Below are 14,420 nucleotides of genomic sequence, written 5' to 3'. Positions count from 1 at the left end.
ATATATATATATATATGTATAAATGAAAGAAAATTTTTGAAACTGAAAACAAATTATGTGAAACTTAAAAAAGCGTACTTCTTGATTATATGATACAACAACTTGCCATGTATTTTTTAAATTATATGACACAATGGTCTGCCATACTCATTAATATATGTTACAAGACATTGTTATATATGATACAATGACCTACCACATTTCTAACTTATATGACACAACAGCCTGCCATACAGCATTAATATACAATACAACTATGTTTTTATTATACAACAGCCTCTGATACCTTGTTAATATATAATTTTAATTTTTAATTTATCCTTTATTTATACAGGAAAATCTCTTGAGACTCATTGTCTCATTTACAAGAGAGACCTGTAAAATAATACAACGGCCTGATATACTTTTTATTATTCAATACAACAACCTGCTATATTTTTATTATATAATACAACAGCCTCCCATACTTTAATAAACAACACAACAGCCTTGCCATACCTTGTTGATTATGACACGGTCTGCTGTATTTTTTGATTGTATGATACAATGGCATACTACAGTTGTTTCAATGTTTTTTTTATCATCAGTTTCCAATCTTTTTGTTCTGTTTCAAAAAATATTACTTGAAAGGAAATTTATGGCCCCACTTTAGCTCCATGCACAAATCTCATTTTGTTGGAAGTAACAGGAGAAAAAAAAGTGAAGATACAAGATTTCTTTACATGCACAAGAGCGTCATACACTTTGCTTACAAACGATGTGTTCCTTTGTTTTCATTCATAAGYTCTATATCATGGTGATCAGATTGCGTTTTGGACACACTAAATGGTGCACACATTTCAACAATCTTTCAGTTAGCCAGAGAACATTGAAATTTAAAACATTTTTAATGTTGAGTCAAAAATCTGCCACTCTGTTGTGATCAAATCAGTGACAATAATTCTTTACTTCAGTAAACGAACATTGTCTTTTAAGGCAATATTTCTAACCTTTCAGCAAATATTACCTACAAACTAAAATAAAAAGACAAACACATTTCTGTTTTATCAATTGGTGAATGTAGCAGGGTATTTTTCTTTTTACAAATAATTTTAACAAACCAAAAACGTCAGTAACAGAAATCTTGTGTTTGCTTGTTAACTGCATCTACTTCTTGTTTCATGCTGACTTGATTGTGTGACTTTTTAGATTCTGGGAAAGAGAGTGAAGCAAAACCAAATAATTACAGGTCAGACAGCAACATAATGAGCTGCAACTCAGAACTGAGCTCTGTGAATTTGAATGGAAAACAACAAATTACAAGCTTTTTCTTGCTCTGTGTCATATTGTTTTACAGTAGTTGTTTGTTTTTTTATTCACAGCTGCATTTAAACAGGATTGTAATTGCACTAGCCAGTCATCTCAAGAAAATCTTTTTTCTTGTGATAATGAGTTGATGCGTCTCATTTGAAGCAAACAAAAGGCTAGTTTTAAAAGATAATTAACAGAATTATTCAATAATTTTCAAGAAATTAGTCTTTGTTAGATCTTGTTGAGGTAACTGATGTCAACAATAACAAAAGCATCTGTATAATCTTTGTTGAATATTTTTTGTAAAGACCATATTCTATTAAAAACAAAGGTTTATTGTAATTTGYAGCATTTTGTAGCTTTTTTCACATTTGTTGCTATAATCTCTCAGTTTTTGTTATGGTTGTGAGGGAGTAGGGTTACAGGCTCACAAAGCAAAGCCATTTGAGGGGTTTTATAGTTCTGGCATGAAAGGCAGGTTTAAAATTTTAATATTTTGTGAATTAGTTAAAGATTTGATATAGCATAAACCAGTTTAGCAATGACTTTACTGCAAAAAGATTAAATTGCACACTAGCTTTTAGGACCTAACTGTCAAAGAATCCACACTGAAGGTAAAAACAAGTTCATTTAGCGAGTTTTTCTGCTTGTTTACAAAAATATCTGACAAAGAAATGAATTGTACTAAAGCACTGATAACACTCCTGTATCCTTAAATGAACTTTTACGTGTTTTAATTTTTCRCTGTGGTGATTTTATTTTTTGTAAAAAGGTTTGAATTTTCTTTCCTCCACAGTCCTTCGGTTTCTAAACCTTCCTGACTCACAGAGAGCAGCCCAGGCCGGCTGCTCATACGGTTGGTAAATCATGCCGTCTCTGCGGGCCTGCATTCAGCCTGTAGGGATGCCCTTCAGCAACAGTCTTAATAGTCTGCATTTAGAGGCAGAGTTGCCCCCTGCTCTCACCAGTCGTGGGGGAGGGATGGATCCAGTGGATAGGCAGCTGCTGGCAAATCTCCCAGATTTTGGAGTCAAGCAGGAAGTCTGGGTTAACGATGGGCTCCTCGACAGGAACCCACACCTGGGTGTCCTCCACTTTCATGTCCACTGCGTCGGACTCATGGACCTGCCGTACAACACACACACACACATACACATACACACACAGTCTCAGATACGCTATATATATATACACCTTATAAAGCATGTCAGATCCTGCTAAAACACTCCACACAGAGTACCATCCTGCATTCACACCCGCCTCTCCCCTGAGTCATGCAGCAGTTTCAGCCTTGTAGTTTCATCTATCACCTTTATGTCTGCGGAGAGGACAGCAACTTCCTGACTCCTGACACCCATTGGCCTCACTCTGTCCTCTTTCTCGCTCTCGACATCCGCTCGAGCCTCTGGCGTGCTCTTTCTATTACACATCATTGAAATTCACGGATGGCGATGATTTGACTTTTAAATGACTTTAGAAGTGGTCTTCATTACTCCGAGTGTGGTTGCAATATCGTTTAATGTGACAGACACAATAAAGCCTTGCATTCTCCCTCCGCCCTTCCTCTTCTCTGCCTCATATCCATCTCCGCACCCCCCCCCCCACACACACACCCCTATGCTTCACTTGGCACTCTGCATTATCACTGGGCTTAATTTGTTGATACTGTAGTTCATGAGCTGTAAAGTAAACTATTATTGCTTAATGATAGGGACTACATGTCAGGGCTGTCTAATAGAGACATATGAATGGGATTTAGTAATGCTCTCCCCTAACAGTGCGGATATTTATTTTCTTCATGTATATGTAAATAAACACGCAAACAAACCCCCCTCTTCACATTCCCTTGTTAATTAGCAGCCCGGAACAGAAAAACAGTTCACTTGACAAATGTTTTTACAAGGTGATTTTCTTCCAGTCTTCAGCTTAATTGCACATTAGTTAAGCCTGATGTAGAATCCTGAGGCTATGGTACGAGTGAGAATCATTTATATTAGGTCCTGCCCGCCTCCTTCGTGTTATCTTCCGTCACTCTCGCCTGAATCAGATTTTTTGCCTTCGATCCTGGTTCAAGTGTGTCACAGTTACGATCTGCGTAGATGGAGGAAAAAAGGACTAGAGTTAAAGATTTAGTTCTGATGTTTTGAAGTGGGCTTTGTGGAAGGGTTAGGAACAAACGATAGCTGAGGCATTTGTGGAAATAGAAATAATTGTGAACAGATCGATGAACTGACTGCTAGTTTTTCATTTTTGTTAAATTGTTTGGGTTTTCACGTGTGGGTAAAGCTGTTCCTATATGAGTTGTCCTCCGCTCCTGTGTTTGTTGTGCTGTTTGTTGGTTGTGATTACACCCAGACGAAGTTAAACTTGTGGCTTCAAATTAAGAATGTATTGCGCAATTGCTCAGAATGTAAAGGGATTGTTTCTGTGATCAGCGGCATTACATGGAAACAAACAACGAATCAAGAAGAATGTTGCAAACGGACGTGTTGTGGCTAGCTGCTATGTTATTTGTGCTCGCCAAACCAAATAATTTCATGTAAAAAACCACATAATGCAAAACTGGCTCAATCTGAATTAAATAATGCCTGGTTCACACGGCAAGATAATTTTGCCTTTCTAACAAATTTTAGAATGCCCCGATTATCATGATGGCTCTTAGGGGATTTCCCAGCATGTGGTGTCCCTCAGGGACAGAGCTGCAGCCTGTTGAATGTGATGTGTAGCCAATCAGAAAGTGAGGTGACAGAAACACAGAGGGGAATCCAAAATCAGAGGTGTCAAGCAATGAAGTACAAATACTTCTTTACTTACCAGTAATTAGAAAATTTGGTTAACTATACCCCCTTAAAAGTCATCCTTGAAATTCCTTAAAAGCCTTTTGACATTCTTTATTTTATGTAAGGATGTCATGCTAAAAGTTAGAACCGGAGGAAGTCGTCTGACACCCTGGGTTGCTGCTCAGGTGGTCACTGAGGCAAAAACTCAGGCATGGGAGGAGTTCGGAGAGACCATGGAAAAAGACTTCCGTACAGCTTCAAGAGGATTCTGCACCATCCAGCATCTCAGGGGTGGAAAAAGGTTAATCAACAACACTGTTTATGGTGGGGATGGTGCACTGCTGACTTCAACTCAGGACGTTGTGGGTCGGTGGGCAGAATATTTCAAATACCTTCTCAATCCCACCAGCACGTCTTTCATTGTGGAAGCAGAACCTGGGGACTCTTGGTTGGGCTCACCTATCTCTGGTGCTGAGGTCACTGAGGTGGTTAAAAAGCTCCTCGGTGGCAAGACGCAAGGTGGATGAGATTAGATGTTGTGGGGTTGCGTTGGTTGATGCGACTCTACAATATTGCATGGACATCAGGGGCAGCTCTCCTAGATTGGGATTGGCAGACCGGGGTGGTGGTCCACTTATTCAAAAAGGGGGACTGCAGAGTGTGTTCCAACTATAGGGGGATCACACTTCTGAGCCTCCCTGGTAAGGTCTATTCGGAGGTCTTGAAGCGGAGGGTCCGTTGGATAGTCAAACCTCGGACTCAGGAAGAGCAGTGTGGTTTTCTTCCTGGTTGTGGAACAGTGGACTATCACCATTGCTTCTTCCTCATACTTCCTGTTYATTTACTCTAAACTCATGTTTGATCTCGAGAGGTCTCGCAAGATTTCCCKTCTGACATCTGAATGTTGGTGAGTGAAATCTGTTGRTGTGTGGAGTGTTGTCTTTTGCTGTACAGCACACGCTATGACCACACCTGTTTTGCGTTATTTTTTTAAACTCTATATCCCTAAACTGAGATTGCTCAAAGAACTATTTATTTATAACAAATAACACACACAGAACCCTATATTAAATGATTTAAACCACTGCTCAAAGCAGTCTGTCCCATCAGACGTTTTGTTTGGGCAGGTGGTTGATGTTCATCAGAGTTTCTGTCAGACTTTCCCTCACTTTCAAACAGACTAATAACAACCCAGAGGATCAGTGTGGGGTGTTCGTACAACAGAGGTGGTGCTCTGGCACTGAGCTGCTGCACTCCCAGTTTCAGCGGCTGCAGAAATTAAAATCAAACTTAAAGAACACAAACAGCCTTCTCTAATTGGACCTCTTAACCACTGAAGCCAAGTGAGTCTTCTCTGGAAAGTAAATGGAGGTCAGGACACGGGGCTCACAACATGACTTTGACTTCACAGTTGAGAAACGACTCCAATAACTTGAAGGAAAGAGCGCCTGGGGGGGAAGTGTGAAAGGTCAGTATTTTAGCATGGGGCATGGATTTCTAAATGCCAGTTGACAACCACAAAGACAACATGATTACAGACTGCCAGTTTGTACACACGTCTGAAAGGCTTTTCTGTTTTGCTATTGACAAATGATATATTATTAGGACACAAGCAATTTTTTATCACGTATTGGAGCCTTGAAATGATGGTAATTTGTTTTCTTCAGCCTACTCCTGGAGTATATATGCTTTTTGCCTACAGTGCACAACTTAATTATACACTAGTTGTGCTGTAGTTAACAAATTTACCCTCTCCTGCCACTTTGTCCCAAGGGGGGAACTACTGTCGACATGATGCATTGTTCAAAGCGGTGCAGTGTTTGCCAGAGATCAACAAAGATTTTCTCACAAAACCCAAGAGATTTCACATGTCAAATCCTGCACAAGTTTTACGTATTTGACTAGTTGGTGGATTTTACTTGACAAACTTCTTACAGCAGATTGCAGTGAGTGCACACATCAGCAGTTATAATTTGTCTTCTTAGGTTGAACAGATTTGTTCCATTTAGGCACAATGAATCTGTACAGCCTTACAGCTTTTCTCAAGTTAAAAGAATTTTCTGTCACCAACACAATAAAAATATTTAATAAAGAAATGCAAAAGTTTTGAAGCTTTGAGAATACAGAAACCAGAACACAAAGTATTAAATGTGTTTGACAAAATGCTTTTACTAGACCATCCTCTGTTATAACAATGTTTCCTGGCAATAAATCACCTGACTGGCAGCACCTGGGGGTACCAGAATCTCCAAACAGGTGTCAATAGCAACAACAAAATAAGCTGTTTGTCAGAGAAAATTTGCCTATTTTTTCATGTGTGCAACCCACCCAGCTCTACTGCTCATCCCACAAAAGCACGTTCCTTACAAATGTGGCACCATTTAAAATGGGAATTAACAGACTTTCCAGCATTAAAAGATTTATTGTCAAAACCCATTGTTACGACAAAGAAATAATCTACCAAACACATTTATACTTACTTTTTGTGCCAAGCTTAGTTTTCTGGAAATAGACTGTAATGATTTAAAATCCACAATTGATTTGTTTCCAACAGTTGAGTTTAACATTTGTCCTTTGCCATCACACTAATTACATTTTTTAGGTTGAAAAGAGAACAACGTCTTAATTATTTGTAGACATCTAGGCCTAAACTGAAATAAAGTCAAAGTTTTGTAGCCATCTAAACTTAGTTAAAGATGTCAAACTGATGTCTGCATTTAGTCAAGATTGGCAAGAGAAAATGAAAAATACTCTTATTGGACTCAAACTTGAAATTCCTTATTTCAAAAACATGAAATTCTTGTAGAAGGACTCACTATTTTTTAAAACTGTATCTCATGAGCCATCTTTTTRTCAGCACACAGAATTCAGGGTTCAATGTTCCTGTTAAATATCAAAATGAAATGACGTATTGTATTACAGTTTCATCTGCCAGTAAAAAAAAAGTTGATATTTTCGTTGCCAAAAGTGAAGATATTTGGGTAAGAAGAACGAAGGGAAGATTAATACTTTAAARCTGTTTGTACAATTCACGARYTTTTTAAAATTTCAAATATTTTACTAGCACACAATAAAAAACTTGAATGTAATCTTTCAAGCTGTTTGCACTCAGAGAACTCTGCAATGTTTTTTCTCTCAAACATACTGTCTAGATTTTTTTAAATATAATCTGATTTTCTGGGCTTTCAAAGCAGATCTCTGCTGTATTTTAAAATTTTAAGGAAATAAATGTCCTGAATAACTAAAGTTTAGACATTTATTTTTGTGGTAGTTGTATAACCTTGACAGATAAATCGAGAGCTGGCAGAAAAATAAAACAATACACTTGGTCTTTTCAACAACGTTATTGGTACTCTTCCAACTTTAGGATAATCAATTCATTGTAAAAAATAACACTTTTGAATTTAATGTCATTCGTTTTCTACTCAGAGGTCTTTGAGATGAAGAGCTGAATTCCTTTATTGTGTCCTAAACTACAGGAGACCAAATTTTCCTTCTTGCTTATTTTATTTACTGTTCCTTATTTATTGCTCATTAYATCATATGTTACACCAAATTAYCATCTGATTTTTTAAATATTTATTYGTACTCTCTTTGTGCTCTGTGCTTTTCCTTAGAGTTCTTTAGAGTTTTTATCTCTGATGATTTTTTTCAGCATTCTGTTTTTTATACTGGACTACAATGGAAAGAATAATACTATGTGTATATATACATACATGCAGGATTACTACAAAAAAATCAAATCAAATCTGCCTGTTCTTTTTTTAAATTTTATTTTATGTTTCAAATCTGCCTGTTCTTTTTTTAAATTTTATTTTATGTTTCAAATCTGCCTGTTCTAAAACCATAGTAGAGATGGTCTCGACAGTTTTTGTGTCAGAGTATCAGGAGGTTTCTGGTTTAGTTGCATTGATTGTTATTGTGCTACAAACAATAAAAACAGTGTTTTCCTGTTATATTTTCTACTAAACCCAAACCTTGTTGCCTAAAATAGCAGCTCACAAGGTAAACAGTATTGTTTCGGTATCACTGGCCACTTGACCATTTCCTGAGCTCATGCAAATGAATGTGAGACAAAGCAAACTGTGCACTGCAGGACTTTGATGTATTCACCTCCTCTGCAGTGTTGTTGTTTCTTAGCACGCTGTTGTTGTTTTTTTTTTTTTTCCTTTCTGTTTGCGGTTCTTGACTGAGTGGGAGGTTTGGGGTTGCTGGGTGAGCATTGGGCTTCCATATTAAAGGGCTGTTTAATGGAGCAAACAGCATCCACTGACACTGTTAGGAGAGTGTGAGGGAGGCGGACGGTGATTTCGGTGTCAGACTGGGAGAGCCGGAGTCGAGCTGCAGGGATTACTCCCTCAGACATTTCATTGAGAATGAAAATTAAAAAGGGAAGGAAAAAAAAMMCCCMAAAACAAAACTGGCAAACAATTCACGTTTGTCACCTGGTTCCCCGCTCTGCACAGGCTGATTTCTGTTATCAGCCGCTTGCAGTTTTTCCCACAGTTCTTTCTTTTGTTTTCCACCTCAGCTCTAAAGCCTGCTACTGCTGCCTTCAGCCCCTTTTTCCTATTCCTAAAAGCCTGTGATGGGGTTAGGCTGCGAACTATTACTGTTTGGTTTTAACCCCTGTGAGCTTCGTGTTTTCACCGTTTGAGGAGAGACTTGTGTTGATTTCTGTGGGTGGATGCTCACAGAGGAGACATCAGGGGCCGCTGTTTGTGTGAGGCCAGACTCAGGTCGCCATTTATCACCTATAATATGCCCTTTTCTCAATGCGATGATCTCTGCTGCACAACCTCATGTTTGTGTTTCGAAGTCATTGCAGCAAATTTGGCCGTCAATACAAAACTCCAGTCACAAGAGACAAGAGATAAAGAGATGAACATAAAGTGAGAACACATGTTTGTTTAGAATTCACTGATTACATACCAGGAACAGAATGTAACACAAGACAGGAACAAGTTTGTTTTAGTTTCAGAACTCGTCACATATATTTACATAAAAACAACATCCTGGACTTCTGCTGTTGTCACCATGAGGTTGTCAGGTAACCAACAGAAAAACTGGGACAAAACTGTGTTTTTTTTTTGTACAAAATGTCACTGTTAATTAATTTAGGCACAAACATGCWTCTTGAGCCAGCAGCATTGCACTTTGATGGCACTAAATACAACTGTGAATGCTRTCTGGATGGACTGAGGACAAGTTCACCCAAACACAATCAGCAAATTTATCCACATTTGTTTAGTCATTTGAATGCTGCATTTTATAAATGGGATTGTTATTATTAAACTGAGTCCATGCACCACCACCAGCTGTGGCAAGTGTACAAATGCTCACAAGACAAAAGCTCACAGTTTTAATGAAAAACAAAAGACAAAAGCCCACAATTCTTTTTATTTTTAAAACACTAAAGTTATGAGATTTGTGACACCTCAGAGATGCTCACAGTCCTTATTTGAGTTGTTCTCACCCTCTAAACTTCTTAATTTTTACCAATTCACTTGAGCAAGATTGAGCAGTTACTATGTTAATAAGTGTTTTTATTCTCAGACAATATGCTGATATTGTAATGTAATGTCATATACGTATGTATGATATACTGTATTGTCTGATAATACTTTATGATTTAAATCTTATATACTTTTACTGTGATGAAAAATGTGTCTAAGAAAAACTGTAGAATTTGTGAGCATTTGTCAGGGGCTCGCTGTTGCAACAATAGAGAAGTCACTACATTAGTTCTAAAGGGCAAACAGTGAAAATTATTTGTGTTATGCTGGATTAAAATATTTCCAGTTCTTAATTTGTAATCTGAATTTTTATGATTATGGTGAGTGGGGATGGATGGCAGGTTAGAAACACTCGGTGTTCTGAGCTTCTCATGATCCATAAAGGGGTCTTSAAGAATTATTTTCCTTTGACTGTTCAGAGCCAGGCAGTGGTCTAAGTAACGCAAAGAGGTCTGATGCCACAGGCATCTCACAGACTGTAGTAAYGAAGTCCCATCACCATTCTTTTTGGCAGTTGAGCAGATTAGGACTCCAACCAGTGTACTTAAAGTTTTCCTTGTCAGGGAGATTAAAGCTTTCACAAACTTAAGATTTGGGCCGTTTGTCAGTTCCTGTGCCTGTTGTCTGTTCCATGCCTGTAGGACAGTCCTACAGACTGTTGTTGTATATTTAGGAGTAAACATTGCTTTTTCATTTGTAAAACCTGAATGTTTTTCTCTTTTGTGGAAAGGTGAATGAATTGTTGGCATTCAGATAGCTCTTTGCTTTAGATAAAACAGAGAGCTTTGTTTAGATGTTTGGTTTTAGTAATATTAACAAATTAGTCTATAATTAAATTAATAAGAGCATCTAAAAAGATAATGTTGCTGTTTTATTTCCCGGCGATCACTGCATACCTTGGCAGCTCACTTAGCCATCATTATTATCATTATTATTATTTTCTGAGGTTGCAAAAGCCCAAAGAAATTATTTACAACTTTAAAACGTCTTTTTGAATCGTTCTTCTATTAAATATAAGAAGCTTCATCACTACTGATATGAGCCCAAGTCACTTTGCTGGCCTTACATGATTCACTTCCGAGCTACGAATTGAGCCAATTAGGTTTCACTGTGCATAAAAAAAGACAGGGATGGTGCGGACATATGGTGCTGCCTGAGCAATTAGTATCTGTAAACGTGGATCAGACGTTATGAAGATGAGAGGAGTATCTTAAAAAAAAAGGAAAGCAAACAGTGTTTGGTATTTTAGGTGTAACAGCTTGTGTTCTTACAGTAAAAAACTAAGGCTGGACTGACAATTGGCTGACTCTGTTTTTAAAGTGAAGAAGTGAGTGGGCGCACCAGATATTTGCCAGCCATTTCTTCTCAGCTCAAATCTGAAATGTAAATGAGAGCATGCCAGGAGTTGAGACATTTGAGGAAAGGATTTTCTCTTTGAACATGTGGCCCACTCAGTGAAATTCACTGTGACACTGAAAAATGGGAATTTTGATTGACTGAATTTCTTCCATTTCTTGTTCTGAAGTTTGCGCTGAACTTTAAGGAGCCAGATAACTAAAAGGAATCACCCTAAAAACTTGGAGAGGGAGCCTTGTGAATTTTACAAAGACAGCATCACTTAAAAATACCATTTTAATGGTTTACCTCTCGCAGACCTCGCTYTCGCACCCTTCCCCCTTTAGGCTATTTGGGTAGAGCCTTTGGARGAGATGATTAAAAATTAATACTGGCTCAAGATTGACAGCAAGCACCATTTGATGTGAGCCACAAAGAGGCCACGGGTTTGTTGTTAGCTTTCTAGCAGTTTCACAGGCGCCACAAGCCTTCAGTGCGGAGGGGTGGGGAGATAGGACGAGATGGACAGGCTGAGTATTTGTGTGGTGCTCAAAGAGCTGTGCTCTGGTTATCTCTCGACAATATGCATGACAGCCTCTGCAGGACTACAGAGAGCCAGAGTGTGGAGGCGTACTGTACCGGCAACTCTCTGTCCTCCKTCTCCACCTCTGGCACGACGGGTAGCTTCTTCGTTTGGGTCCTGATGTAACACCTCTGATGTTCGGCAAACCGGATGCCAGTGATCCCCTTTAAAAAAGAAAACCAAATGAAGGAACACTCAGAAATTCAGATGTATGTATGATTCATTAGCTGTCTGTGATGTGGATATGCCAAAAAGAAGTGGGGCGTTTCTGTTTAAAACGCTCGGATAATCAAAGCTGAAAGGTAAAAACCTAACGAGTAACAAGAGGTGTGTTTTGATCCTCTTTTTTTTTCATGGTGTATATAACATTTATGACTGCTTGGCCCTTTCAGCGCTGCTTTTGCTTCAAAGCTGAATGAAAGGTGGGGGTGCTCCACTGTGGCTGCATAATGCTTCATGGTGGGATACATTGCACAGGAGAGCCGAGCGACATTGTTGAGAATGAAGTGTTTTCTACAGAGAGTGCCCCCATTGAATTAGCCAGTCATAGGTCTCTGTCACTCTCTTAATCTGCTCAGTCAAGTGTGGAGCCACTCTCTTCAGCTCCAATGATGATCCTCCACCATGTGGGCTCCATTCAGTCTAACACACAGAGCCTCAATAGGCAAGAAAGATCTGTTGATTTTCTCTCACCGCTATTTTATGTTAATGTAAGATATTCAGCCCGAATCARTCTGAAAGACTTTCAGTTCGTTTCATTTCCTTTTTTTTCATTTTCAGCAGAGCAGAGCTGCTCATTCAGCTTCCTGTATTAGAACAGACAGCTCGATCCACATCTGACACTGATGCTTTAAAATTGCATGAACTGAAATTTGCATGAGCGGTGCCATCATAGTGGACATGATTCAATCTAGATTTAATTACACTGTTATGACATCTTCTATGAATCAGTTAACTTGACCATGTGGCTGGGATTTCTCTGTTTTTCTTTCTTTTTTTTTCTTGTGGAGCCGTCACTCTCAGAACCAGATACCAGCTGCAGCAGAGACAGTACAGAGGGWTAGCTGTCATAATCCACCACATGTGATTTAAACTGTGTTGCAAAAAAAAAAAAAAGAAAGAAAAGGATGGAGCAATAATAATCTCAAGCTCAAAAGCATGATGTTTTTGCGGGGCTTTATTGTGAYGAGTCTTTGTTTAATTTGGCTTTGCCCGTGTTGGTGAGCCACAGCAGAAGGGGAGAGAGGGCAGCGCCGTGATGAGATGCGATGATTACCGGGCTTGGTCAAGCAGAAAATGAAGAAAGACACATTAACACAGAGAAGAAAAATGGAAAAGTGATTTCATTTTAATAGACAACGCTGAAATAATCACATACGCCAGCTCTCAGCCTTGGGAAACTTGTTACTGTGTGCATTATTCGCTTGAGTCAGAGCTAAAGCTGTGTCAGCAGGTGATAATTTGGTTGATACCTTTTTTACAGCAGCATCAAACTAGTCTTTATTTAGGGATTGTTTTATAATCACCAAACATAAAATACAAATCTTTATGGCTTCAGGTGAAAATACAAATAAACCCCATTGCATTAATTACTTTTTTTCAACTTTACATAAAATAAAGTTATTGTCTGTCACCAAAGGCAAAGGTGGAGCGAGAGCATTTTTGCCTTTCTTGTGTGTCTGTGTTCTGCAAAAGGTAAGATGCAGAGATGTGCAGAAACAAAGTAAATTTACTTGAGTACTCTACTTGGGTACAGTTTTTGAGAGTTTGTACTTTACTTGAGTGACATATTGGAAACTTTTTACTTTTTAGTTTTTTAGTAGTTTGCATTTTGTTGTGCCTAGTCTCTCAAACATATCTTTATATTCTATTTGGGTTTTATTTTTCAGTTTTCTCTATTTTCTATGACGTTTTCTGAAGTATTATTATAACTGCCAAATAAGGTCTGGGCTTACCAACTACTCCTCAACTTCATTCTCCTCTGGCTCTAACATTTAAGGCTAAAAAGTCTTCTATTGTTGACATATTTTAATTAATTTGTCAATAAAAAGTTTCTCTTTTCTCTTATCTTTTTGTCTTTTTGTACTATGTTGCCTTGTAGGTACACAGCTACAGGTATTTTTCAGCACTGTTGCAGGTCTTTGTTTAAATCCTGGTTAGTCCTGTTTTTAACATGGATTCATCTCATTTAAGACCTAAGCTAGAGCATTTTAGACTTTCAATCCCTTTGTTTGATTAATGGATTTCTACCAAATAAATTTTGTTAAATACTTTTGTACAAAAGTGTTTCTAGTTTATTGTAACAAGTTTTTAATATTCAGAAAACTAGTTCAAATAACTAAAAAGCTCAGTGTGAAAATTTTTCCCCAAAGATTAGATTCAGAGCTCCTTAATTAGTCACTTAATACTCGGCTCAATCTAAAATGTTACAAGTCTTGTCCTTGAAGTGGTGACTATGTAGAGACTAAATGAGCTGACAGTTCTTGTAAAAGGCGTACAATTAGGAAGATAAAAATTTTCAGAGGCACAAGGGGAGATGTTCACCCTGCAACCAGCACGTCATGAGTTCACATCCCTGCTCGAGCGTAAACTGTTTTTGGGTCCTTGGGCAAAACACTTAACTCAACCTACTTGTGTATAAATACGATTGTAGTGGTTTGGAGGGACCATATACAGTATGTGCAGAAATGCAGCCAAACTTCAACCACTGAATGTCACTGAGGAGTGAAGGAATAATGCATGGATTGTAAAAAGTCTTTGAGCATCCAGTAAAGTACTATATAAGACTAATGTTTTATTATTTGGACTTACAAATCTGTCCAATAGAGCAGATTATTTTTACAGTTATTCTAAACCACAATCAAGTGAGAGGCGTTGTTAAAAAACTGCAACATTTTAAGTACTTTCAGTAAGTAC

The 14,420-nt window shown here is 38.1% G+C and overlaps 1 protein-coding gene across 1 annotated transcript in view; it reads right to left on the bottom strand.

Annotated features, from left to right (window-relative positions):
- Positions 1-14,420, bottom strand: part of tnmd (tenomodulin) — a 75,882-nt gene that overhangs the window by 5,261 nt on the left and 56,201 nt on the right. Inside the window, exons 4-5 of the mRNA XM_014003889.1 lie at positions 11,561-11,668; positions 2,256-2,415 (exon numbers count right to left, since the gene is read on the bottom strand). Of these exons, the coding sequence (XP_013859343.1) occupies positions 2,256-2,415; positions 11,561-11,668 (268 nt within the window). The remainder of the gene's footprint in view (positions 1-2,255; positions 2,416-11,560; positions 11,669-14,420) is intronic.

The sequence above is a fragment of the Austrofundulus limnaeus genome, unplaced genomic scaffold, assembly GCF_001266775.1.
Source record: "Austrofundulus limnaeus strain Quisiro unplaced genomic scaffold, Austrofundulus_limnaeus-1.0 Scaffold1, whole genome shotgun sequence".
Classification (NCBI taxonomy): Eukaryota; Metazoa; Chordata; class Actinopteri; order Cyprinodontiformes; family Rivulidae; genus Austrofundulus; species Austrofundulus limnaeus.
The sequence above is the reverse complement of the archived record's forward strand: the minus strand, read 5'-3'. Positions and strand labels throughout refer to the sequence as shown.